Here is a 27,801-nt window from a genome sequence, read left to right as displayed (position 1 = left end):
ATTATAATACATTATTAGACCTATAGTTACACTGCTGTGCAGTAGCTCTCAAAAACTTATTTCTCCTGTCTAACTGTCCTCTGGTCTAACTGAAACTATGTACTTTTAGACGATGAATTTCCCCATTCCCTACCTCCAATATCTGCCTACACTCCCTCAGCATCTGGTAATCACCATTCTTCTCTCTGCTTATCAGAGTTCAACTTTTTAGATTCCATGTAAATGATATCATGTCTTTCTATGCCTGGCTTATTTCACTTAGCTTAATATCTCGCATGATCATCCATGCTGTTGCAAATGACAGAATGTTCTTTTTTTAAAGGCTGAATTGTGTTCTATTATGTATATATACCACATTTTCTTTATCCACTTATGCATTGATATATACTTATGTTGTACAATTTTGCTGATAAAGTACATTACTATAGGCTTTATGGAAAATAGAATGAAGATTTCTCAAAAAGCTGAAAATAGACTGGCATATGATATAGCTATCCCACTACTGGGTGTATGTTGAAAGAAATTGAATCAGTATGATAAAGAAACATTTGCTTTTCCTTGTTTATTGCAGCATAGATTTTCTAATGCTAAACCAACATTCAACAAGGTTTTTCCTTCTCTACCCCCAACACACTGCTAGATTCCATTTACTAATTTCATACAAACATTTTCAAGGTGAAAATGGTGTGTAATTTTCTATTCTTTTAGTGTATTTTTCTAATTTTGATTATAAGATTTCATTCACCTTATAGAATGAGTTAAGGTGTATTATTTTTTCCCAAATCTCGAAGATTTTATGTACTATTGAAAAAATATATACCTTCAACATTTGAACAGTTGGTAAGCCCCATGTGGAAAACCATCTCATTTACTTATCATCATATTTACTTTGAGGATGGGTAACCATTTATGGAGTTTCTTCAGTGGAAATTAGATTTTTTTCATGTCTTCTTAAATACATTTGAAAAGTTATTTTTTTCTAGATATTTTACTATTTCTTTTGCTAGTAACATTTATTAGCTTAAATTATTTTCATAGCATTTTAAAAATCATTTTAAGCTATCTCTCTCTAGTACTGTCTCAACTTATTTCTGATATTGTTTATGCCTCTCTTTTTAAAGATAAATTCATTGAAATACTGTTTGTTTCATTTGTCTTTATAATTAACCATTTTCTTTCTGTGTCTTGTTTTTATTTGCTGAATGTCTGCTCTTTGTTATCTTTCTTATAGTTTTATTTTTCAATTTACTTCTGCTGTTCTATCTGTAATGTGAGTTGATTGCTTAACTGATTAATGTCCAGGATTTCTTTTCTAATTTTGTTGTTTAAGACTATCAGTTTACTTAAATGTATCACTTATGTTGTGTCCCATGAATTCTTATTAGTATTTTCTATGTCATTAAATATTATTAAAAAATTCTAAATATATGTAAATTCCATCATAATTTCTATCTTTTTAAAAATTTTTTATTGCATTTTGGGTTTTGGGGTACATGTGAAGAACATGCAAGATTGTTGCATAGGTACACACATGGCAGTGTGATTTGCTGCCTTCCTCCCCCTCACCTATATCTGTCATTTCTCCCCATGCTATCTCTCCCCACCTCCCCACCCCCCCGTCCGTCCCCCATTTTCCCCCAACAGACCCCAGTGTGTAGTGCTCCCCTCCTCATGTCCATGTGTTCTCATTTTTCAACACCCGCCTATGAGTGAGAACATGCGGTGTTTGATTTTCTGCTCTTGTGTCAGTTTGCTGAGAATGATGGTTTCCAGGTTCATCCACGTCCCTGCAAAGGACACAAACTCATCATTTTTGATGGCTGCGTAATATTCCATGGTGTATATGTACCATATTTTCCCTGTCCATCTATCATCAGTGGGCATTTGGGTTGGTTCCAGGTCTTTGCTATTGTAAACAGTGCTGCAATGAACATTCGTGTGCATGTTCCTTATAGTAGAACGATTTATAATCCTTTGGATATATACCCAGTAATGGGATTGCTGGGTCAAATGGGATTTCTGTTTTTAGGTCCTTGAGGAATTGCCACACTGTCTTCCACAATGGTTGAACTAATTTACACTCCCACCAACAGTGTAAAAGTGTTCCTATTTCTCCACATCCTCTCCAGCATCTGTTGTCTCCGGATTTTTTAACGATCGCCATTCGAACTGGCGTGAGATGGTATCTCAATGTGGTTTTGATTTGTGTTTCTCTAATGACCAGTGCTGATGAGCATATTTTCATATGTTTGTTGGCTTCCTGTATGTCTTCTTTTGTAAAGTGTCTGTTCATATCCTTCACCCACTTTTGAATGGGCTTGTTTGTTTTTTTCTTGTAGATCTGCTTTAGTTCTTTGTAAATTCTGGATATCAGCCCCTTATCAGATGGGTAGACTGCAAAATTTTTTTTTCATTCTGTTGGTTGCCGATTCACTCTACTGACTGTTTCTTTTGCCGTGCAGAAGCTATGGATTTTTATTAGGTCCCATTTGTCTATTTTGGCTTTTGTTGCCAATGCTTTTGGTGTTTTGGTCATGAAGTCCTTGCCTACGCCTATGTCCTGAATGGTTTTGTCTAGATTTTCTTCTAGGGTTTTTATGGTGTTAGGTCTTATGTTTATGTCTTTAATCCATCTGCAGTTAATTTTAGTGTAAGGCATCAGGAAGCAGTCCAGTTTTTGTTTTCTGCACATGGCTAGCCAGTTTTCCCAACACCATTTATTAAACAGGGAATCCTTTCCCCATTGCTTTTTTTTTTTTTTCAGATTTGTCAAAGATCAGATCGTTGTAGATATGTTGTGTTTCCTCCGAGGCCTCTCTTCTGTTCCATTGGTCTATATCTCTGTTTTTGTACCAGTACCATGCTGTTTTGATTACTGTAGCCTTGTAGTATAGTTGGAAGTCCAGTAGTGTGATGCCTCCTGCTTTGTTCTTTTTGCTTAGAATTGACTTAGCTATGCAGGCTCTCTTTTGGTTCCATATGAATTTTAAGGTGTTTTTTTCCAGTTCTATGAAGAAGGTCATTGGTAGCAGATAGGAATAGCATTGAACCTGTAAATTACTTTGGGCAGTATGGCCATTTTCACGATGTTGATTCTTCCTAACCATGAACGTGGAATGTTTCTCCATCTGTTTGTGTCCTCTCTTACTTCGTTGAGCAGGGGCTTGTAGTTCTCCTTGAAGAGGTCCTTTGTATCCTTTGTTAGTTGTATTCCTAGGTATTTTATTCTCTTTGTAGCAATTATCAGTGGCAGTTCATTCCTGATTTGGCTCTCTTTAAGTCTGTTACTGGTGTATAGGAATGCTTGTGATTTTTGCACATTGATTTTTGTATCCTGAGACTTTGCTGAAATTGTTTATCAGTTTCTGGAGATTTTGGGCTGAGACGATGGGGTTTTCTAGATATACAATCATGTCATCTGCAAATAGAGACAAATTGATTTCCTCCTTTCCTATTTTAATACCCTTTATTTTTTTTTCTTGCCTGATTGCTCTGGCTAGAACTTCCAGTACTATATTGAATAGGAGTGGTGAGAGAGGGCATTCTTGTCTAGTGCCAGATTTCAAAGGAAATGCTTCCAGTTTTTGCCCATTCAGTATGATATTGGCTGTTGGTTTGTCGTAAATAGCTTTTATTATTTTGAGATACATTCCATCAATACCTAGTTTATTGAGGGTTTTTAGCATAAAGGGCTATTGAATTTTGTCAAAGGCCTTCTCTGCATCAATTGAGATAATCATGTGGTTTTTGTCTTTGGTTCTGTTTATGTGGTGAATTACGTTTATGGACTTGTGTATGTTGAACCAGCCTTGCATCCCTGGGATGAATCCTACTTGATCATGGTGGATAAACTTCTTGATGTGCTGTTGCAATCAGCTTCCCAGTATTTTACTGAAGATTTTTCATCTGTGTTCATCATGGATATTGGCCTGAAGTTTTCTTTTCTTGTTGAGTCTCTGCCGGGTTTTGGTATCAGGATGATGTTTGTCTCATAAAATGATTTGGGAAGGATTCCCTCTTTTTGGATTATCTGGAATTGTTTCAGAAGGAATGGTACCAGCTCCTCTTTGTATGTCTGGTAGAATTTGGCTGTGAATCCAAAAATACGGAACACTTCACGAATTTGCGTGTCATCCTTGTGCAGGGGCCATGCTAATCTTCTCTGTATCATTCCAATTTTAGTATATGTGCTGCCGAAGTGAGCACTCTGTCATAATGTCTTTGCTGCTTCATGAATTATTTAAAAATGCATTTAAACATTTCTGAATGTGTCAAGACTTATTTTTGTTTATTAACTTATAATTTAACTTTTATTGTAGCTGGAGACTGATCTATTGATACTAATTTGAAATCTTGATATTTCCTTTATGATCTATGATGTAGCCAATTTAAGAACATACTCCATGTATATTTAAAAATTGTATATTCTTTAAGAATTCTTTGTTAAATCAAATTTGCTACTTGTATAGTTTAAATCAACTGCATATTTACTAATTACATTACTAATTGAAGTATGAAATTTTTCTCTAACACTTCACATAATGTTAAAATTAGTTACTTCATCTATCTTAAGGCTAACTTATTAGATAACATAGTTTAGTGAATAGAACCTTTTACAATTGTGTAGTTACTCTCTTTATCTCTGATAATGCTTTTTAAGGAAAAAATAGAGTTGATGTGTCTGAAGTGTTTTCACTCACAATAAATGTATGCGTTCTTTCCACACTAACAACCAGTTCTTCAACTCTCCAGACACTGAGTATTCTAGGATTCAATTCGTTTCTAATACTTAACTTCCCTGAGTTTGTGTCATACTCCACAGGTTTAAGCTCTCAGTCCTGTAAAACTGTTCTTACTTCACATGCCAGTTGCAAGTATTAGGTGCCCAGGGTACCTACACATCTGTCTGAGTTGGCTGCTAAGTCAGGGGTTCCCACAACCCATGTTTTCTGGTTCCGTAATTTACTAAAATAATTCATAGGTTTTAGTGTTTTCCTGATTTAACAGGAAAATCGTCCTTTTGAAGTATAGTTTTCTAGTTACCAATTCTAGGTTGACAGTTATTTTTTCCTAATAGTTTAAATATATGATTGTGTTGTGTCTGCCTTTTGCTGTTGAGAAATCTGTAGTAGGTTTAGTTGTAGATTGTTTTCTTGATCTGTCTTCTGTAAGATCCTCTCTTTGTCTTGGATATAAAGCAGTTTCACTAAAACTGTATCCTTATGTAGATACGTTTCTTTTTATTTATCCTACTTGGGATATGTTGTGATTCTGATATCTACTGTTTATCTTTCAGCAATTTTGGAAAATTTTCATTTTTTTTTCTAATTTTATCCTATTATTTTATCTGTTTTCACCATGGGACACTGTTACATCTGTATTAGGTTGTCTCATTCTGTTTTCTTTGCTTTCACTTCTTTTTCTCTTCAAGCTTCATTCAAGCAGCTCTAACTTCTGTTTTACTAATATAAATTAGTATATTTGGCTCTCTCTTTAGCTAATCTGGTATTTCACCTGTCCTTCACATTTTACATTTTAAAATATATATATATTTCAATGTAAAAGATACTACTTAGCTTTTATTCAACATCTACCTGTTCATTTTGTTTATATTTTAAAAATATTTACTCGTTTTTAATTGAATTTCATTTTCTTAAATGTCTTATGTGGAATAACTTTATATTATGTATCTGAAAATTCCCATATCTGAAATAGTTGATAGCCAAACATGTTATTTCTGCTTTCTCATATGTCCTTTTGTTTATTTGTTTATTTGATGGTCTTTGATTTTGAGTTTCGATTTATTTAATATTAACATATGGTATTGAAAAATTGCTAGCTCAAAAAGTGTGTGCCTTCTTCCAGAGATGATTTTTATTTCTTGTTGGAATCCAAAGGCTGTTCATAACTGGAGTCCCTGGCTTAATGAAGAAAGCTCAACATCCACATTCATCTTGAAGCTTCCTCTATCAAGCTCTTACTCTTTGGATCATACTACTTTTATCAGTATTTGCCCTCAGAATAGCATCTATCCTTACTATTCATTGCTTGCCCCTTAGAATTTGAAAAGTATGAATGTGTGTGGATGTGTGTACATATGCCCAGATGCTTGTGAAGAGAGAGAGAGAGAGAGAGTGAGAGAGAGAGAGAGAGAAGACAGAGAGAAGAGAGCTCATATGTGTGTTAAATCACTGAGGCTTAGAATTGATAGTCTTCACTAATCATCTGGGACTCTTTAGAAATGCCAGTTTTCCATACATGTAGAAATAGACACTTGTTGCTCTAATTTTTACAACAGACTGAATTTCTTCCTCCCTACAAACTATTCTCTGGCTTTGTTAAGTGTATTTTTGAGATCACTTAACAAGAATCTATTGAATATATTATATTTCTTGCATTATCTATACCCTGTTTTCCCATCTTTATACTTAAGTAGTCTAAACTTTTACTGATTATCTGCCATTTCTTACTATTTTTTTTAAATGATTGAATGCTAGACATTCTGGAATATTCTTATAGAAATGGTTGGTCCTCTAGTCCCTAATTATGGTTTTATAGCTTTCTGCCATTCCTATGTACATAAATTATAATATTTAGAAACATATACCACGATGATGAAAGCATTATTATCTCTTAAGAGTAATGATGATGATAGTTAAGGTATTTGAATGCTTCTTATCATATACTATATCAGATACTATATCAGAAGAACTATTATGTTAATTTTATAGATGAGGATGATAATTTGCAGAAGGCTACACAGCTTATATTAATGCAAGTATTAGTATTTTATGTTCTATCTGAAATACATGAAAATAGCAAACTAAGGAGAGTTCTTAATGACAAACACAAAATGTTAGTGGTAATTACTAGGTATTCTGTTCTCTTTCCACTTGCATGTATTGTTGCCTCCGTCCTTGACCATATTTTGTAAAATATGTTGCAGAATGGTTTTCATTCTTCAAGATGGCTAGATTGCGTGACTTTTTGCAGCTTCTTGTATTACCAAACATAGGGAACTTATATCAAGCTTAGGCCCTTGCTGCGTTATTCTATCTTTAGACTTTTAGAGAACCCAGAATTAGCTTGAATGAATCTAGATACAAACCATCAACCAGCAGCATGTTTCCATAATGTTAACCATTTACTTTTAGTTTTGTTGGTGTTGCCTGCTTATGGGAATATTTGAGCTTGGTCTCTAATTATATTTGATATATATTTTTACAAATCTCTTAATGTGACTAAATTGTTCAGTTTAAAACGCATATACCTTTAAGAATGAAACATAAAGTTTGGTTGGTAGTGGACTCAATACTGTGTTCCAAATATCTGCACAGCACTACAAATGAAAATTTTGGAATTGTGCAATTTGGCAAATTGAAAATACTAATAAAAGCATGGAAACAGTCAGATGTCCATGAAAGAAATGTGTTTCCCTTTAACTTATCCTGACAAAGAGAAACATAATTAGATGGTGATTCACTAAAGGACTGTACATACAAAGATGAATTGTAGAATCTTAAGGAAACAAGTCATTCCCTCACACTCTACAGAGAACTGTTAAGAAATATTTTTTTTTGTTCTTTTTTTTTATTGTACTTTGGCTTCTGGGGTACATGTGCAGATCATGCAGGATTGTTGCATAGGTACATACATGGCAAGGTGGTTTGCTGCCTTCATCCCCCTCATCACCCACATCTGGTATTTATCCCCTTTTTATTCGTCCCCACCCTCCCTACCCCTTCTTGTCCCTCCCCAGCATGCCCCCCAACAACTGAGCACAGTATGTGATGCTCCCCTCCCTGTGTCCATGTGTTCTAATTATTCAACACCCACCTATGAGTGATAACATGCGGTGTTTGGTTTTCTGTTCTTGTGTCAGTTTGCTGAGAATGATGATTTCCAGATTCATCCATGTCCCTATGAAGGATACGAACTCATTGTTTTTTATAACTGCATAGTATTCCATGGTGTATATGTGCCACATTTTCTTTATCCAGTCTATCATTGATGAACATTTGGGTTGGTTCCAGGTCTTTGCTATTGTAAACAGTGCTGCAATGAACATACATGTGCATGTATCTTTATAATAGAACAATTTATAAATCTTTGGGTATATATCCAGTAATGGGATTGCTCTTTGCTTGCTTTTAGTCTTCATTCTAAGGAAAAAGCTTGTTTTCTGGAGGGATCTTGCCAAAGCAAGACCTTTGGACAGTGTGGTCAGAAAGAAGACAGTTCTTTCCTTTTTGTTAAACAGTATTGACTAACGAACTTCTTCATCTTTTGACTTTCCCCCAGGTTATTTGGAGTGCTCAGTTTAACTCCCATTTCTCTTAAAGCACAACAAAAGCATTTTAGTTGTTAGGATATCTACCTTAAATGCTAGTAAATGTTCAAATTTTTAACTTCTAAGAATAAAAATGACATAGCAGAGAAGAGCTAAAATAGGAGCTAATGGAAGTCTGTTTATTCTATATTAAGAAATTTCTAAATGCAAAAGCTTTACAGTAAGAAACTGATTGTCATGGTAGAAGAAGTAGAAATACAAATAAATGTAAAGAAAATACATATGCTTATTGGTCATCTCCAGAAAAATAAAAACAAAATATATGTTCACATTAAAAAAAAAAAAGAAACTGATTGTCTTATATATGAAAAAATCTTTTTCTGTAAAGAAAGAGTTCTAGGAAAGCAGATACATTTACAACCAAATTGAAGGATAGTAATAGCAAAACCATGGGATTATGTTAAACTAAAAATAAGTAAATGAAAAACTTGGTGGTGGACTATGGATTGTAATGAATATTTATTTTGAGTTTCTTATTCTATATTATTTTAGATGACTGTATAAGCCATAATTATTGCCGTCTTTGGTGTCCAGCCAGTTCAGACCTTCCATTTTTCAATAGCACTTTGGAGTTACATGTTATTCCTTACATAGGACTGAATAGATCCTGATTTTTCAATACATTACATATTACTGAAATGTTACAAAATTATTCAGTGACTGCAGTAATTCTTATATTATAAACTCGTTTTATTTTATTTAACATATATAAATGCCAGATACTATTCTGACCACTTAACATATTTTTACTCGTGTCATATGATAATTGAATATTTGTATACTGCTTTAAACCTGAAAAACTTAAAGAAACTTCATAGATTTGTAGAGTTCTGTACCATTTTCTTCTCTTACTAGCTTTTCCATTACCAATTAACACATTCAGTCTCTTTCCTGCTACCCACACTAATGTGTTAAAACACTTCATACTGCCTGCAAATATTCTTTTCTTTTTAAAATTTTTTTAAAAAGTATTTTAAAAAGTTGTTTGCTCACTCTACATTTTAAAATTATTTACTTCAGTAAACAATTCAAAAACTTTGCAGATAAATCATTCCATTCTCTCTCTCTCTCATTTTTTACTTTTCAAAACATTTAATCAATATTAACAGCCAATTCTGCATTTATTTCTAAGTAGTAATGCCAATGGTTAAATGCTTCAAAATTTAGTTCTTACTTTATGATTTGGTAGTGTTTTCCATTTTGATGAAATACAAATGAAATTTTTCAGGTTTATCATACTTAGGTACCATGTGTGATGCTTCCCAAAGCTGCTTAATTAATGAAGAAAAGGGACTCATTTCTGCTTTTACTATAGCCCATGAACTTGGGCACACGTAAGTACCTTCTGTCACCTCCTTAATGTGCATTCTATTTATCTTTGCACAGAATGCCTGAAATTCCATCTTCAGTTGAGTAATTAGCACCTTTGTTTCTTCATAAAATGTTATTAGTGTAATTTTTTTTCCCTGAAATGCTAACTCTGGCTCTTTTGTGATCTATGTTAGGTCAGACAGGCTGCACAGATCAACAGACTAAGCAAAGAACTAGAACTTGGGAATTCTTTTATTTCCTTTACTATATTGGATACATGACAAGCACTTCTGGCTCTGTCTCTTGTTATTCTATATATGACCAGGTACTGTCCTCTAAATACCATTTTATAGGAGGGCCTGCATGGGCTCCTGGTTCTGGGGGACTCCCCCAAATATTTGTAATACCAACTCACTTCTTTTTCTCAGTAATGTGCCCCAGCAAAGGGTATTGCCCATGGGAATTTCTTAGTTACTAAAAGAGTTTTTTTTTTTTCTTTCTAGTTTTCACTTTTTCCATAGTTGCTCATAAAAATTTGGGATTCTCTTACCTATTCCTGCATTACTGAAAAATATACTGGGGTTCTATGTTCTAAAGATGGAGGCTGTGATTTCTCATGATATTCTTGGAGCTCCTGTGGAAAGTCAGAAACCCCTACAAATATATCCTCTGAAGAAAGATTCTAAACGTACACCCCAGAACTCCTGGTGTTTCTTTGTTATCTACTAATAAGCACCTAAGTCTAGAGTTGTTGCTCTTAGTTTGACAACATTTAATTTCCTCTTCATGCCTTGAGATATCATTAGAACATTCAAGGGGAATAATAATTTTAAATGGAGATAAGTTTTAGTAAACTATCATCTCTTCAGTTCTGTTTTTGCATCGTTATGTTTCATAATCATCAACAAGCTACACACTTTATTTTGTAAGTTGTTTTTGGAGTAGGGGGATAGGATGAGCAGAGTATACTACGGACAGTAGAAGTATTGCAGCAACGTCTGGGTAGCGCTATGTCCTGCTTTACAAGGCTGCTAACCAGTAGAAGACTATTTTTGCAGAGAGTGCCATCTTAGATATTTGTTTTCTTCCTTAGAAACTCTTTAGGTGTCTCTAGTATATGGGTAAGTTGTTTAATTTTAAAAATGGTTTAAATACAAATTTTAGCAAGTAAGCCTCTGAATTAAGTGGTTTCAGTATGCCTTCTAAACTCTAGCTAATAATACTTGAGTTCCCCTCAAATTGCATAGGATCTGCTGCTGACCTGCTGATTATTTAATATTTAAGTGATGAAGATTTGATTGCCCTTTAGGAATGTTTTTATTATTCTAGTTCTGTTGAACATCACTTAGGAAGTATGGACCTGAAATAGTATTTATTTCTTATCAAATAGATGGGTACTATGGAATGATGAGAACTGGGGATTCAAGAAGTTCTTTTGATATTATAGCAATAGACAAAGGTCTAGAATTTAGTGTGGTATTATCTTTACCTAATCTTTATCCACACACATCTGCTGGAATATCCATGTTGAACCTGCAGGCACTTTTATGTGAATGCTGTGGTCCATATTGTGATGAGGTGCAACAGAGTCCAAATATTTTGATTGTGTAGACTCAGATGCCATATCACCAGACTATAATATTTCTCAGCCATCAAGTACTTCTAAATATGAACACTGTAAGACCTTATGGAGAGTTGGATTTCAAATTATGATATAAGCAGATTTATCTGTATTTTATGTTATAGTGCAAATATAAAGGATCTGTTACTAATATTGTATGCATCTTTTGATATCCCTTTTAAGTGTTTATTTTTACTTTTAGACTTGGTATTCAACATGACGATAGTCCTAGATGTCAAGAAATGAAAATTAGACAGTATCATGTAATGGCCCCTGCTTTAAGTTTCCACATGAGTCCTTGGACATGGTCAAAATGTAGTCAAAAATATATTACCGAATTCCTAGAGTAAGTAAATTTATGTTAAATAATTGAACATGTATTCGATTATAAGATTTGAAATTGATATTTTTAAAGGTGGTTTAATTTATGTTTAGCTTTTCCTTGTTTTAATTTATGTTTAATTTCACCATACAAATGGGTGTTTAAAAATAAGAAACGAGTTGTGTGTATATATATAATTTAACTCTTTAAGATAAATATTTTCATTGTAGTCAGACCTAGCTATTATTTTTTAATCTGGATTCTTTCTTGTGATGAAAACTATGTTTGATGGGAGACTTAATGGGAATTCCAGTTTTCTTATATGTGTTTGAATTTTTTCTGAAGTTATTAGGTAACATTTTGAGAGAAATTTGAGTGACTCAAGTTTGAGGTACCCCTGAAGGACAGAGAATAGCTAAAGTCAAACTATGAATTATTTTGATAGCTCTCTAAAGCCACAGAGATGCTGAGTCTCTAACTTTGCACACTCTTTCAGGAGTTCTTTTTAGCTCTGAAGAGAGTTAGTAGATCTAGGTTTTCCTTGACTCATTTCTCCACTTTGCTTCCGGTTTCTCTGCTTCCCAATTTATTTTATTTGAATGGTGTTTCTTTCTAAGTCACTGAAACTTTTCCAAAAGGCAAGCCTGATCTCTTTCCCGGTAATCTTCTTGTATAAATGTAACACTACTTCAACTTCTTCTACTGATATATTCTAATCATCAATTTCACAGCATTAGTATTTTCTAATTTCCTCTCTCTTATGAAAACTATGGGAAAATATAAACTCATGCCTTGGAATATATGTTTGTAAATATATCCTCAAATTATAATCAACAGTGATAATACTTCTATGGGAACTTGACTTAAAAGCACAACTTATACTTGCTGATCTGTACTGATCTGTACAGAATGGTCTATAGCTTTGTTCAATGATTAAAAATACTGATGTGATGTGTAAAAGTACCAATGGTGTACTTTTCTTTTTGGAAGTGAGTAATATTTTGATTTTCTTCAAAGAAGATTTTTAAGGTTACATGTTCATTTAATTGGAAAATTGATATTTTTCCTTTTAGCCAGTAAAATCTTTCAAAAAAGATTTAATTATTGCAGTGGGATAAAGGGTTACTTTTAGCCCAATTGGAATAGCTGTACAGTTTGCTGCATACTGAACCTTGGGTGGTAAACTAGGAGTAATACATATATTTCTCATGCTTTTTCCTAAGTCATTCAAACATATTGTGTATTCTGATAGCAAGTTAAAAGATATTACCACTCTCAATTTACAGATGAGGAAACTGTGGTTCAGGGAGATAGGGAGATTAAAAAAATTTGTCCATGGCCATGCATCTTGGTAATTGATGGAACCAAAATGTAGGTTCCGAAAGCCAGTGATCTTGACTCTTCCATATTCCCACCTTGAAAGACCTCTTGAGGTGGAGACAGCATAAAACTTTTTGAAACTCCTTTTTTGTTATTATTGCTGTGTAGGGCTAGAAATATACTTTTTCAAGTGATTTGAAAACTTATTTTTCCAACATTTTAACAGTTGGTCATTATACTTGAGACATTATTATTGGAGAGCAAAGTAGACCAAAAGTGTGATATGGATATATATTTAATAAATAATGTTCTGATGAATTTGTGTTTATTACTTATCATTTTTTAAAATTGCTGCCTTCAAGGTGGTTGTGGGGATCAGGCGCAAACGTGCATATTAAAGATCCTTTATAAACTGTGAAGTCATCTTTATGTGTAGGAACATTGCTATACTGATATTGATGTGAGTTGGTTTTTTTAAGTTATGAAAAAATACTGATATTCTCTTTGAAAGTAAAGAATTACAGAAAATGTGAAAAAGAATCATACTGGAATGTATCCATGTCTATTCACAATGTCGTATTTTCTGTCATTGGTACAGTTCTGGTAATGCAGAATGTCTTCGTGACAAACCAAATGAAGAAATATATAATCTGCCTTCAGAACTTCCTGGGTCACAATATGATGGAAACAAGCAGTGTGAACTTACATTTGGTCCTGGGTCAAAAGTGTGTCCTAAGACGGTAAGAAAAATTCTTTTCTTTTGTTTGAAAGCTACCATAAAGTTATACTTAGAGTATATTTTAAAATGTGTGTTTATTCTCTTTAACAGAAAGTGAACTAAATATAGCTTTTAAGTCTGATAATTTAGTATTTGTCAAAAAGTGATAAGAAAAGGAAAATTAAAACTTATTGACTAGTTATTATGTGTCAGGTACTGTTCTGGGTACTTAAAAATTATCTTTGTTAACTCTCACAAAAAATTCCTATGAAGTGTTCTCATTTAGAAAATAGGAAAGTTAAAATAGACAAATGGGACCTAATCAAACTCCACAGCTTCTGCACGGCAAAAGAAACAGTCAGTAGAGTGAATCGGCAACCAACAGAATGGGAAAAAATTTTTGCAGTCTACCCATCTGACAAGGGGCTGATATCCAGAATTTACAAAGAACAAAAACAGATCTACAAGAAAAAAACAAACAAGCCCATTCAAAAATGGGGAAAAGATATGAACAGACACTTTACAAAAGAAGACATACAGGAGGCCAACAAACGTATGAAAAAATGCTCATCAGCACTGGTCATTAGAGAAATGCAAATCAAAACCACATTGAGATACCATCTCACACCAGTTAGAATGGCGATCGTTAAAAAATCTGGAGACAACAGATGCTGGAGAGGATGTGGAGAAATAGGAACACTTTTACACTGTTGGTGGGAGTGTAAATTAGTTCAACCATTGTGGAAGACAGTGTGGCGATTCTTAAAGGACCTAAAAATAGAAATCCCATTTGACCCAGCAATCCCATTACTGGGTATATATCCAAAGGATTATAAATCGTTCTACTATAAGGACACATGCACACGAATGTTCATTGCAGCACTTTTTACAAAAGCAAACACCTGGAACCAACCCAAATGCCCATCAGTGATAGACTGGATAGGGAAAATGTGTTACATATACACCATGGAATATTATGCAGCTATCAAAAATGATGAGTTCGTGTCCTTTGTAGGGACATGGATGAACCTGGAAACCATCATTCTCAGCAAACTGACACAAGAGCAGAAAATCAAACACCGCATGTTCTCACTCATAGGCGGATATTGAACAATGAGAACACATGGACACAGGGAGGGGAGCAGTACACACTGGGGTCCGTTGTGGGGAAATGGGGGAGGGACGGCGGGGGTGAGGAGGTGGGAAGAGATAGCATGGGGAGAAATGACAGATACACGTGAGGGGACGGAAGGCAGCAAACCACACTGCCATGTGTTTACCTATGCAACAATCTTACATGTCCTTCACATGTACCCCAAAACCTAAAATGCAATTAAAAAAAAAAAAAGAAAATAGGAAAGTTACATAATTTGAAAACTAAAGGCATTGAAATGGTTATTTTCAAATGATATTATTTTGAGGTTAAGGAGAAAATATAGATAGGTGTTTTGAATCTGAGTTGTCTCAAAGGCACCAGGAATCTAGCTAATAATAGAGTATATTTTCCTTTACATATATTTGAATCTCAAAGACTTAAATTTGGGAGCATACTGTTTAGTTTTCATTGAGCTATTACTTTATAATATTTTGATGATTTTTCATAGATTACACACTTTTAATTATCATTGAAATAGTTGATCCTAACACTTTTATTGGATCTATAATTGTGATTTTATTTTATATGGAGGTAAATTTAGGATTTAGTTTAGAATAAATGTCACTGCTTTGATGAATCCATGCTTTACTCTTCCATGTAGAGTACTCATTCAGTTTTTCTTATTCCCTATGTACTTTTGCTTACTTGCTTCCCTCCTTACTAGATTATGAGGATCACTGAACCAGGAATGTAGACTTACTCAATCATTAAAATAAATATCTACTCCTGGTATTCAGTTTAGGATTTGTCGCACAGGACATGCCACAGAATGTTTATTGACTATTGAATGAATTAATTAAGTAGAGAATGCAGGACAGGCAAAGCTCATTTCATATAGTTACTATTCTTCCTAAAACCTTACATATAGAATCACAAATTTTGATAAGCCTTTAAACATCCACTGTGAAGTGGGGAAGGTTTACCTTAACATATCAAAATAAAAGATACATTTCTTTCCAATCTGATTTAGATACTAAATAAACTTTGAATTTAAATTCAGAAAAAGAAAGGAATTATATTGAGTATAGCTCATATGACCCACTGTGAACTTTTGTTTCTTTCAAAAACTTCAAAGCTGAAAGTAGGCATTATATTCACAAAATAGGAAACTTCAGTATACATTATACATTATTTCAATGCTGATTATTCATACATTCCACCATTGTATCAATAGTGGCTTTTGGCAACTTCTTATGAATAACATTTAACAGCAAAAAGTTCTTTAGAAAAATATCTTGTAAAGAGAAAAAAATCTCAAATAATTTTGAAAATTTCTACTCCAATTCATATCTCCTATTCAATGTATGAAGAAATTTTTTTAAAAGATGTTTTCAGGAAAATGTCAGTTTTATGTGTTTATAAGAAAATCAATGACTAGAACTTACTTAGTAAAAAAGTTCACTGATGAGTTTCAGCTTATACCATAGAACCAGGAAATAGATCAATTTATAAACCAATATGTAATACTGAATTGAACCAGTGTTGTGGTGCTATCCTTATGCTGGCTTGCCTGCCTTTTGTTACTTTGCAGAATACATGCAGGCATCTGTGGTGCACAAGTGCAGAACGAGTTGACAAGAGCTGTTTAACTCAACGTGTGCCACCAGCGGATGGAACAGAATGTGGTCCTGGGATGGTAGGTTTTCTCCAAGGGTGAGTCTTGTATGAAGACATTATCCCAGGATGTGATTGCTCTGCATTTTAGCACTCTGTTCATTATTTGCTGTCAACTTTTCTTCAGCTGGCTAATGTTACTGACATGTTTGTTTGCTGTAGTACATTGTCAACTGAATTAAATTTTTAATTTTCTCCCATTTCTAAGCTATGGCAGATGAATACTAAAGTTTTCTGTGGTTAGCCTACAAATAATTACAAGGATATATAGTTATCTATGTGTATTATATTGTTGTTTTTAAAATTGTTATATTTCTAAGCGATGGCAGATGAATATTAAAGTTTTGTATAGTAGCATATAAATAATTACATGGATATATAATTATCTATATGTATTACAATGTCGCCATTAAAATTAAGGACAGACATAACAGTCCTAATATTTTGGCAAATTCTCCAAATTCAAGAATGTTTCCATTTCATACTTTTTTTTCCTTAAAATTCAGTTAATACAATTGAAAGTTTTCAGTGGCTTCTTTAGACCTTTATTGTTCCTAAGTGTATTAAGATGCATTATACCCCTAAAATCAACAGCCTCCTATGCTACGTCTTTATTATTCCAACAGTCATTAACTTATCTAAAGTTGTTACCATGATGTTGATCTATGCATTATACTTACATATACCTTAATTTCAAAAACTCATGTTTATGCCCTAACTCGATTTAGACTACTAATAAATTAGCTATAAAAAGTACACCTCCTAATATTTGTAAATATATCAATCACTACTTTTGCCACAGGCAATCAATCCTGAATGTTGATAATGCTCATTATGATAAAAAATAGTGTCATATGAGAGGATGAAGTCATAGTGAACTTTGGTGCTCCAGGACAGCCTCAGTGGCCAGTGTTGACTACATTAAGTGTTTAGTCTGTCAGCATCTCTGAACGCTCTCAGTGTAAAAGGAACACTTCCTTGGGAATGGATTGGCTAATTCTGCCTCTCTGTTACCTTCACATTAGCCAAAAAGATAAACTTCTTAAAAATAAGGTCAGTTCAGTAGCTAAACCTGTGCCCTTATCACCTGTTGCTTCATTGAAATATTTATACCAGCTATTGCCTTTCTGTTGAATCACTTTTGCATCAAAAGGCATGTGTTTCCTATGAATGTGGCTCACATCACAAATTAATTGGTTAGTAGTATTTTATTTGGAACTTGAAGTTCTGTAGCAGCTGAACTACTCATTGAAATCATCTAACACACTAATAAGCTTTTTGTAATTTTAGGACTAGAGTTCTAGTGGGCTTTTTCAGTTCAGCTGGCTTTGAATTTTAAAATTTGATCACATTTCTATTTGGTGGTTAAGAATTATTTTAAGGACTTTACTTTTTTCTCAGTTCTGTGACCAGTATTAGAAGATGCTTTTTGACTAAAAGGGTGGCATTTGTGAGAGTGACTACCTGAGGCTGAGCAGAAGAAATAAAAAAACCACCTTTTGAAGTATGAATGCTGGGCTGCTGATACTGGTGCATTTGTGCTCTAAGATGTTCACCTGATTAAAATCCAGGATTGGCACCTTCCTCTGTTCCTTAGCAACTTTTCAAGTTATTGTATGCCATGAACCTTCAGAATTGATTGCCTGTGGCAAAAGTAGTGATTGATACATTTACAAATATTAGGAGATGTACTCTTTATAGCTAATTTATTAGTAGTCTAAATCCAGTTACGGTATAAACATGAGTTTTTGAAATTAAGATATGTATAAGTATAATGCATAGAGCTTAGGTTTACAGTTTGATGGATTTTAACAAATGTGGATGCACATATAGCCAACATCCCAATAAAAATTATAACATTTCTATCACTTTTAAAAGTTCAGTTGTGCCTCCATCTAGACAATTTTCCTTCCTTCCAGAGAGAACTCTTGTTCTGATTTTTATTTCCACAGATTAGTTTTTTTTCTTGTTCTTGTTGTAAATAGAACTATGCAGTGTCCTCTTTTTTGGATGAGCGGGATGGGACAGACATCTTTCGTTCAACCTAATATTTTTAAGCTTCATCCATATTATTGTGTGCATCAGCAGTTCATTCCTTTATACCACAGTATAATTCAACTATGTGGATATACCATAATTTGTTTATAAATTCTCCTGTCAATAGATATTTGAATCATTTCTGGTGTTTGGTTATTATGAATAAAGCTGCCATGAACATCCTTATACAAGTCTCCTTGTAGACATATGTTTGTGTTTTTCTTGGAGTAGAATTGCTGGATTATAGGGTAAATGTATGTTTAACATCATAAGAAAGTGCCAAACCATGTTCTGAAATATGTGTACCATTTTAGACTCCCCCCACCAATGTAGGAAAGTTCCAGTTACTCTATTTCTTGCTGACTTTTGATATTGTTAGTCTTTTTTTAAAAAAATTTTGCCATTCTAGTAGGTATAAAATGGAATCTCATTGTGGTTTTAACTTGTATTTCCATGATTATTATCAACCTTGTATATCTTCTCATGTGCTTATTGGCCATTTGAATATTTTCCCAATGAGATGGTAGGATAGGCATGGATTTATTGGGATTCAGGATAAATGTGATGAGACACTACGATGTACTTTAGAGCCAATGAAGATTAAATGCAAAGGTGGTATTTGGGATAATCATCATGTGGATTATAATAGGTATAAATTCCCTTTTTAAAATTAATTAAACACAGTGAACCCCTGTATATTTAGCTGTATTCAGTATTAAATGGACCTTTATTGAAGGGGCATTTGAAACAAATATTCTATAATTTTACCTTAACCTTCTTCTTTAGTCCCTTTATCTTGTGACTATCTAATGAATCTGTGTGCTGAATGCTTTTGGTAGTAAATCAAGATGTGTGAAGCCATGGTGAACCCTTCTGATAAAGAGTTAATTTTACAACATGGCGAATAGTATAACATTATAATGTCTTCATGCTCTAATCTCTCAAATTATTTTTTTAAACAGCAAGCATTACTTAAATTGTTTGTAAAAGATGCTTAGAAAGTACAACGCACATCGTACATTATGAGATTTTTTTTCCCTTCTAATATGACTTTCTTATATTGAATGACTTTTTCTAATGGAGAACACAAAGCATTTTTGCTGCTATAATCTTGGCTATGGGATTCATTCAATCAGCAAAGATTTATCAAGGGCCCACTATGTCAGGCACTATTTTAGTTACACCATTTCTCATTTTCTTCTGTTGCTGTAGGATACATGAGTTAACAAAACAGACAAGACCTCTGTCCTCATGCAGCTTAAGTTCTAGAGGGAGACTAGAATATTACAAATAATTAATATAATAGTACCATCAAACTGATTGGTGCTACGGACAAGAAAAATAGAGCAGGAAACTGATAAGAAGTTTTATGGTAGGAGAGAGCAGACTGCAATTTAAAATATGATGGTCAGGACAGATATTATAGGCAGTCACCAAATTAGCTGTTTTAAAGGAGATGGGAGGGTTAGCTATGAGGATATCTGGGGTAAATGAGTTCCCAACAAAAGGAACAGCTGAGGCCGGGCGCGGTGGCTCAAGCCTGTAATCCCAGCACTTTGGGAGGCCGAGGCGGGTGGATCACGAGGTCGAAAGATCAAGACCATCCTGGTCAACATGGTGAAACCCCGTCTCTACTAAAAATACAAAAAAACTAGCTGGGCGTGGTGGTGCATGCCTGTGATCCCAGCTACTTAGGAGGCTGAGGCAGGAGAATTGCCTGAGCCCAGGAGGCGGAGGTTGCGGTGAGCCGAGATCGCGCCATTGCACTCCAGCCTGGGTAACAATAGTGAAACTCCGTCTCAAAAAAAAAAAAAAAAAAAAAAAAAAGGAACAGCTGAGCTCCTAAGTCTGGAGCATGCCTGGGATGTTCAAAGAAGAGCAAGTAGGACATTTTAGCTGGTGTGAAGCAAAGAGAGAAAGAGACCTGTAAGACGTAACTGAAGGAAGATTTCCTAGGACATTGCAGGTGTGAAAGAAAAATATCTTGGGCCCCTCCAAGCTGGAAATGGCTCAGGACAAATTTACCTTCTATTCTACTCAAGTCATCCCTTTGCTCACAGAGATAGATGCATATTCTGATTGCTTCCTTTGGAAATATTCATCAGAAACCCAAAAGGATGCAACCATCTGTCTCTTACCTGCCTGTGATGCAGAAGCTCCCAGTCGGGGGACCCTGCTTTGAGCTATCTCTGCTTTTCTGCAGGAAACTAATGTACTTCTTACATATCGATTGATGTCTCATGTCTCCCTAAAATATATAAAAACAAGCTGTGCCCTGACCACCTTGGGCACGTGTCAGGACTTCCTGAGGCTGTGTCATGGGCATGTCCTCAACCTTTATAAAATAAACTTTCGAAATTAACTGAGACCTGTCTTAAATTTTGGAGGTTCACACAGGCCATTGTGAGAACTGCACATTTACTCAAAATAATGAAGGATTCATACCAGATTTGACTTGGTTTAAAAAGAGATCATCTGGCAACTGTGTTAAGGCTAAACTATCGGGGACAAGAATGGAAACACACATCTACTTAGCTATTTCAGTGATAGAAATAAGTGATGCTAGTGCTTCAACCAAAATGGTAGCAGTGGGATAATGAAAGATCAATTTTTGATATATTTTAAAAGGAGCTAGAACATTTATTGTAGCTAATGTATCAGATCTGGAGTGTTCAAAGAGGAGAAGAGAAGTGATCACTAGGTTTTTGGCTGAACAACTTAGATCGACTAAGTAAAAGCAGGTTTTGAGCTGGGAGGGAAGGGATTCTGTTTTGGATATGCTATGCCTATGCTTGAAATGTTTATTAGACATTCCAGAAAATAGTCGTAAGTAAGTAGACATATATATGAGACTAGAGTTTAGGAGAGAGATCTGGACTAGAAGTAACTGTTAATAGTAAAGAATTTAAAAACCAAGATATGAGCCTGGAGAGACATTCCAACATTAAGTTGTCACAAAGAAGAAGAGAGTTTAGGGGAGAGATCTTGACTAGATGTGACTGTTAACAGAAAAGAATAAAAAAACTGAGATATGATCCTGAACAAACATTCCAACATTAAGTTGTCACAAAGAAGAAGAAGAAGAAACAGCAGAAGAAAGTGAGAAAAAATTAATTATGAAGGAAGGAAACCAAGTGTGTAGAGCCCTGGAAATGAAGAGAAAAAAAATGTGTCAAAGAAGAAGAGTGAGTAACTGTGCACATATTACTGATAAGGAAGACAGAGAATAAGAATTGGCCGTTGGCGACCTACACATGAGCAGATTCTTGGAGCAATAGAATATAAAAACCTGTCTGTGGTGGAGTTATGAGAGAATAGACAGGGAGTTTAAAAATGAACATGGACAGCTCTTTCAAGGAGAAGCAGGGCAGTACCTGGTAAGGGCAGTGAGATCTAAGAAAGATTTTGTTGTTACTATTTTTTTTTAAAGTAAGAGAAATAAGAGTTGTATTTGTATGTTCAGGAGAATAATCTAGGAAACTATTCTGCAAATTATATGTAGTAAAATATCCCTTTTTTCTTTTTAAAATTTCTGATTATTTACAAACTGATACTTTTTTACAAAGTAATAAAAATGATTGATTAGGAAAATGAAATGGAAAAAGGACACTCAAAATATATGCCAAATTTTTCTATGGAAAATAGTACAGCCATTCCTCACAAAATTATTAATCAAACTATCATATGATCCAGCCATTCTGCTTCTGGATATATACCCAAAGAATGAAAAGCAGGATCTCAAAGAGATATTTGTACACTCATGCTCATAGCAGCATTATTCACAATACCTAAAGGTGAAAGCAGGAATTCAAGACAAGCCTGGCCAACATGGCAAAACCCTGTCTCTATTAAAAATACAAAAATCAGCTTGTTGTGGTGGCATACACCTGTAATGCCAGCTACTCAGGAGGCTGAGGTTGGAGAATTACATGAACCCAAGAGGCAGAGGTTGCAGCGAACCAAGCGTATGCCACTCTGTACTCCTGCCTTGGCAACAGAGCAAGACTCCATCTTAAATAATAATAAAAAGGTGAAAGCTACTCAGTATCCACTGATGGATGAAAAGACAAAGTGTGATAAATGCATATGCTATGGTTTGAATATTTGTCCCCTCCCAAACTCATTGAATTTTAGTTGCCAATGTAACAGTATTATGAGATGGGGCCTGTAAGATATGACTAGGGTGTAAGAGCTCTTCTGTCATGGGTGGGTTTAATGCCTTATAAAAAGGCCTTCAGGAGTGAGCTGTCTCAGCCCTTCTACATTCTGCCCTGTGGGGATCCAGTATTCTCTCCCTCCAGAGGATGCAGCGTGAAAGGTGCTATCTTGGAAGAAGAGAATGGCCTCATCAGACACCAATCCTGCCAGTCTTGACCTTAGACTTCCCAGATCTCAGACCTGTGGGAAATGAATTTCTGTTATTTATAAGTTATACAATCCTGGGTATTCTTATATAGCAGCACTAAATGGACTAAGACAACATACAGTGTAATATAATTCATTTTTAAAAAGGAAGTTCTGGCATATGGATGAAACTTGGGTATATTATGCTAAGTGAAATAAGCCAGTCACATGAAGACTAGTACTGTATGATTCCAATTATATGAAGTATCTGGAGTAGTCAAATTCATAGAAACAGAAAGTAGAATGGTGGTTATGAGGAGGTAGCTGGAAGGGCAAAATGGGAGTTGTCGCTTATTGGGTATAGGGTTTCAGTTTTGAAAGATGCAAAAGTTCTGGAGATTGATTGCACAACAATGAATATAGCTAATACTATTGAACTATATACTTAAACCTGACTAAGATGGTAAATTTTATGTTATGCATGTTTTGCCACAATTAAAAATAAACACAAGCCAAGTTTAAAATTATTTATTTAGACATAAAATTTCTCTGTAAAAATCTTATAAAAATTTCTAAATGCCTACTCTGAGCTTGTGTTATCTTCTCTGAGTCTGGTAACTAGTTTAGACTAGCGTGAGTGCATGACCATACTTTGATTAGCTATCACTGAAGTGATGATGATGTAGAAGAGACGAGAGAATTCTGGAGTGATGTTTGGTGTAGTTAGAAGGGATGGGATTAAGTGCACAAGCAGAGGGGTTGACTTTTGGATCATGAGTGTTCCAGTATGCTAACAGGCAACAAGGCTGAACGTATGGGTGCAGATGCTGTTGAATGGGTAGAACAGGTGGTGGGAGACTGTGGGTAGATTCTTCTGTAAGTTTCCATTTTCTAGATGAAAGTGAAGAGAAAAGATTGTCATCTGAGACTTTGGATAAGATAAAGTAGAAAGCTTTTTATAAGAGTGGAAGAGTGAACAGGTACTTTGAGTAAAAAAATAGAAGCATGGAAATATACTGTATGAATCCAGTATTTGGCTTCCTCTATCAAAAATTACCCACATACTCCATTTTACTATTTAATTTTCCCTTCCTCCCCAATGATACTCTGAATCTTAAAGCCAAGAGAAATATTATACTCCTTTTGTATTTCACAGATCTTACTCAGTGGATAGGAAATCGTCATAAAATTGTTTCAAATGTAATCACATTTCTGAATTAATGACAACTTGCTTCAAATTGTTTAATTTGTTCTTCTGTTGATCTTTATGCTGCTATTATAATTTTGTGATGTTCTAATTAGAGATGGCATTATTTCTTTTTGTGCTTATTATTTTTATAGCATTGCCTCCGTGGGCTATGTGTAAACAAAGAAATGGAAACACATCCTGTAAACGGTGAATGGGGACCATGGGAACCTTACAGTTCTTGTTCAAGAACATGTGGAGGTGGAATCGAAAGCACAACCAGGCACTGTAACCGTCCTGAGTATGTCTTTTTTATGTCACTATAAATTAAGATTATCTCAAGGCACCAGAAAGTAAACATCAGTTTCACTCACTTCTAAAACTGGAGGTCAGTCCGTAAGTTTCTGAGATTCAGAAAACTTTTGGAACACGTTAAGCCATGTTTTGGTAGATTCAGATAGATTAAATTTTATAATCTGAACTGAGATTTATTTTCTTCATTTTTTGTTTTTTAGTTTAGTATAAAATTTTGAGGCATACTTGTAAATATGAATGACGGTAATATAATGGCATCTTCACATTTACTGTATACCTAATGAAACATCCTGGCTCCTTTTGCTTATGCTTTGGATCTTCTGGACAACATATAAAGTTTGGTTACCAATTTTTTTACTGTTTTATGCAATATGACATGTGATACTTTCTTCTCTCTGCACCTTGTGTTACAGATGCATCATTGTCTTTAGCTGAATAAGTACTGAAGCATATCTTCCCCTCATCAAACTATTTGAAAGAGCTTAGATATTGCATATTTTAAAATAATGTTTCTGTTGTATATATGATATATAAGTTGGTAAGCAACATGATACTCAAAGTATTATTAATAAGCATTTGTAATGCAGAAATGTGACATACTCTGAATAAAATCTTGGTTTATTTACATTTTAGGATAAATTATACTAGAAGTCTTTATATTCCAAAAATTCCATAAACAAATTTTATTTTCCAACATAAGTCAAACTAACATGGATATAGATTGATACCGCAAAACTCCTTGAACTGAGTAATAAATAAGATATACACGACAAAGATGCATATATATTTTCTTTTTATTTAACATGGTATCTGCCTTTTTTATTGTCTTTGGTTCACTACATATCTTTTTTCTTTCCAGAAAATGAGCAAACCCTTTTTTGGAAGTTTAAGAACAAACTTCCATTGTTAGTTTCTTGTTAGTTAACCTATCCAAGAACAAGGTATCATTTCTGCCCTCTATGCCTCACTGTCCATGCTGAGGTGGATATTTTTATGGTTAATTATCAATAGAATTGCTTAAAACTCTTGTTACATACTTCTGTTAAAAACAAAAAGTGTTAGTGGGACTTCAGTGGTTTTCTAGATCCTGGAAAAGAAGGAAACTTTTAGAAGTAAGTGGCACAAATAATTTTGTACTGATGAGCTTTACAATGTCATGAATTTAACTAGGCCAAGAAATGGAGGAAATTACTGTGTGGGCCGCAGGATGAAATTTCGATCATGTAATACTGATTCATGTCCAAATGGCACACAAGACTTTCGAGAGAAGCAATGCTCTGATTTTAATGGTAAACATGTGAACATCAATGGTCTTCCCCGTAATGTAAGGTGGCTTCCAAAATACAGTGGCAGTAAGTAAATTACGCTGTTTCTTTGATGTAAATTTTTCTGATACATAAGAACACATAGCTTTATTATTACACGTTAAAATTTTGACCTTTTTCTCTTTTACAGTTGGTGCAAGAGATCGTTGTAAACTCTATTGTGAGGTTGCTGGAACCAGTGATTTCTACCTATTGAAGGCTATGGTTGAAGATGGTACTCCTTGTGGAACTGAAACTCATGACATCTGTGTTCAAGGCGTGTGTATGGTAAGTAACTATAAGTTTCTGTTATATTTTAAGTGACTTTAAGTTCAAGGCATGTGTATGATAAGTTACTGTAAGTTTCTATTATATTTAAAGTGACTTTAAGAATAATTTTTTAATTTATATAGCCAAATACTACTTTTACTATTTCAGTGTATATTCTTATGCATTCCAACAAAGCAACCTTTATTATCATGCTGTCTATAGGAGTATGGTTAACCTGGTTGCTGGTAATTCTCTGTCATCAAGAATGACTCAAAAAAGCATTAAGATGAATTCGCTGACTTTCTGTGGTCTGTTGTACTCATAATAACAATAGGAATGAGGTCAGCTTCCTAAAAAGATAGATAGAAAATAATAGGATACAAAAATTGTAAAGGGATTTTGCTATGTTAAATGTAACCTTCTACAGTAATGTTTTCCTTGTCTGTTAAAACTACTGATATCCTTCCTTCGTCTCTCCAGCTGTCACTTATTTCTTATGTACATTTGACAAACATTGATTGAGTAGCTACTAGATGTCAGATACTGTTCAAGTCACCAGGATAAAAGGTTGGAGCAAAGAACCCCACTTCCAAGATGGTCACAGACTTGTGGGGGAAATAGGCATATAAACAATTAGAATGTAATGCTAGGTCATCTGCTGTAGCATAGAGATATTGAGGAAGGAGTGTCTTATTTTATGGAGAGGTGGGTAAAGGATTCAGAGAACCTTTCATGGAGGGTGTGAGACTTGTGGCTAAGTACCGAAATGAGTAGGTTTTAGGAAGTGAGGAAGTAAGGGAGCAGAGTTGGAGTTAGGGACTAGCAGATGGTTGTCAAATGCACTTTTTCTCTTAACTCCTTGGAAACACATTGAAGGATTTGAAGTCAAGGGAGAGATGTGATTCTATTTACATATTGGAATCTTGAAACCATTAGGTTTAGAAGATTGGAGACAGGTGGTCCATTTAACAGGATTCTAGGTCAGAGCAGATGAGATGCTGAGTTAAAGCACAAACATTTCAATGGTAGTCTTGAGAATGGAGGGTGAATTTGAGAACTAGGATAGTGAATGTGGTCCAAGAATAGAGAAGTGTACTTCTATGAGATCAACTTTTTTAGATTCCACATATGAATGAGACCATATGGTATTTGTTTTTTGGTGTCTGGCTTATTTCATTTAACATAATGCCCTGCAGGTTCATCCACGTTGCCACAAATGGCAGGCTTTTGTATTTCTTTATGGCTGAATAATACACAATTTTGTATATAAACCACCTTGTTTAAATTCATGCATCCATTGATGGACACTTAGGTTGATTTCAGATTTTGGCTATTGTGAATTGCACTGTGATAAACATGGGAGTGTAGATATCTCTTTGATAAACTTATTTCACTTCCTTTGGATATATATCCAGTAGTGAGATTGCTGGATTACATGGTAGTTCTATTTTTAGTGGATATTATGTGCTGTCATCACAAAAATGATAACTATGTGAGTTGTACATTTGTTAGCTAGATGTAACTGTTCCATAATGTATATATATTCTTGAAAACATCATGTTGTTTATGACAGAAACATACAATGTTATCTGTCAATTTAAAAATAAAAGATAAAAACTAGTTTAAAAATGTAAGTATAATCCTATGAACGTACTCCTTTGGTTAAAGTGGAGCTCTATAAGGCCAACTTCGTCTCCCCATAAACAAACATCTATTACGTTATCTCGGTGATAAAGGCCCTTCACTCAAAAGCTAATGAGATGTTCAAAGAGAGTTAAAATAATTTAAGTTGGAAGCAGCTTAAATATTGAAAAGGTTACTCAGTGGACTGAAAAAAGCTGTGCTTTATCTAAATTAGCCCCATGAAGTCATATGAAAATGCAGAAGTTGTGATGAAGATTATCTGAACATATAGAGGCATACTACTTTTATA

At 34.4% G+C, this 27,801-nt stretch overlaps 1 protein-coding gene and 1 non-coding gene across 2 annotated transcripts in view; one reads left to right on the top strand and one right to left on the bottom strand.

The window, feature by feature from the left end:
• Positions 1 to 27,801, top strand: part of ADAMTS20 (ADAM metallopeptidase with thrombospondin type 1 motif 20) — a 200,746-nt gene that overhangs the window by 75,545 nt on the left and 97,400 nt on the right. The window contains 7 exon segments of the mRNA XM_074403153.1: positions 9,579 to 9,684; positions 11,485 to 11,628; positions 13,523 to 13,664; positions 16,330 to 16,434; positions 24,135 to 24,280; positions 25,465 to 25,646; positions 25,750 to 25,886. Coding sequence (XP_074259254.1) covers positions 9,579 to 9,684; positions 11,485 to 11,628; positions 13,523 to 13,664; positions 16,330 to 16,434; positions 24,135 to 24,280; positions 25,465 to 25,646; positions 25,750 to 25,886 — 962 coding nt within the window.
• On the bottom strand, positions 4,100 to 4,206 carry LOC120360793 (U6 spliceosomal RNA). The gene has a single exon (XR_005577212.2). It is a non-coding gene; the product is annotated as a U6 spliceosomal RNA (small nuclear RNA).

The sequence above is a fragment of the Saimiri boliviensis genome, chromosome 7, assembly GCF_048565385.1.
Source record: "Saimiri boliviensis isolate mSaiBol1 chromosome 7, mSaiBol1.pri, whole genome shotgun sequence".
Classification (NCBI taxonomy): Eukaryota; Metazoa; Chordata; class Mammalia; order Primates; family Cebidae; genus Saimiri; species Saimiri boliviensis.
The sequence above is the reverse complement of the archived record's forward strand: the minus strand, read 5'-3'. Positions and strand labels throughout refer to the sequence as shown.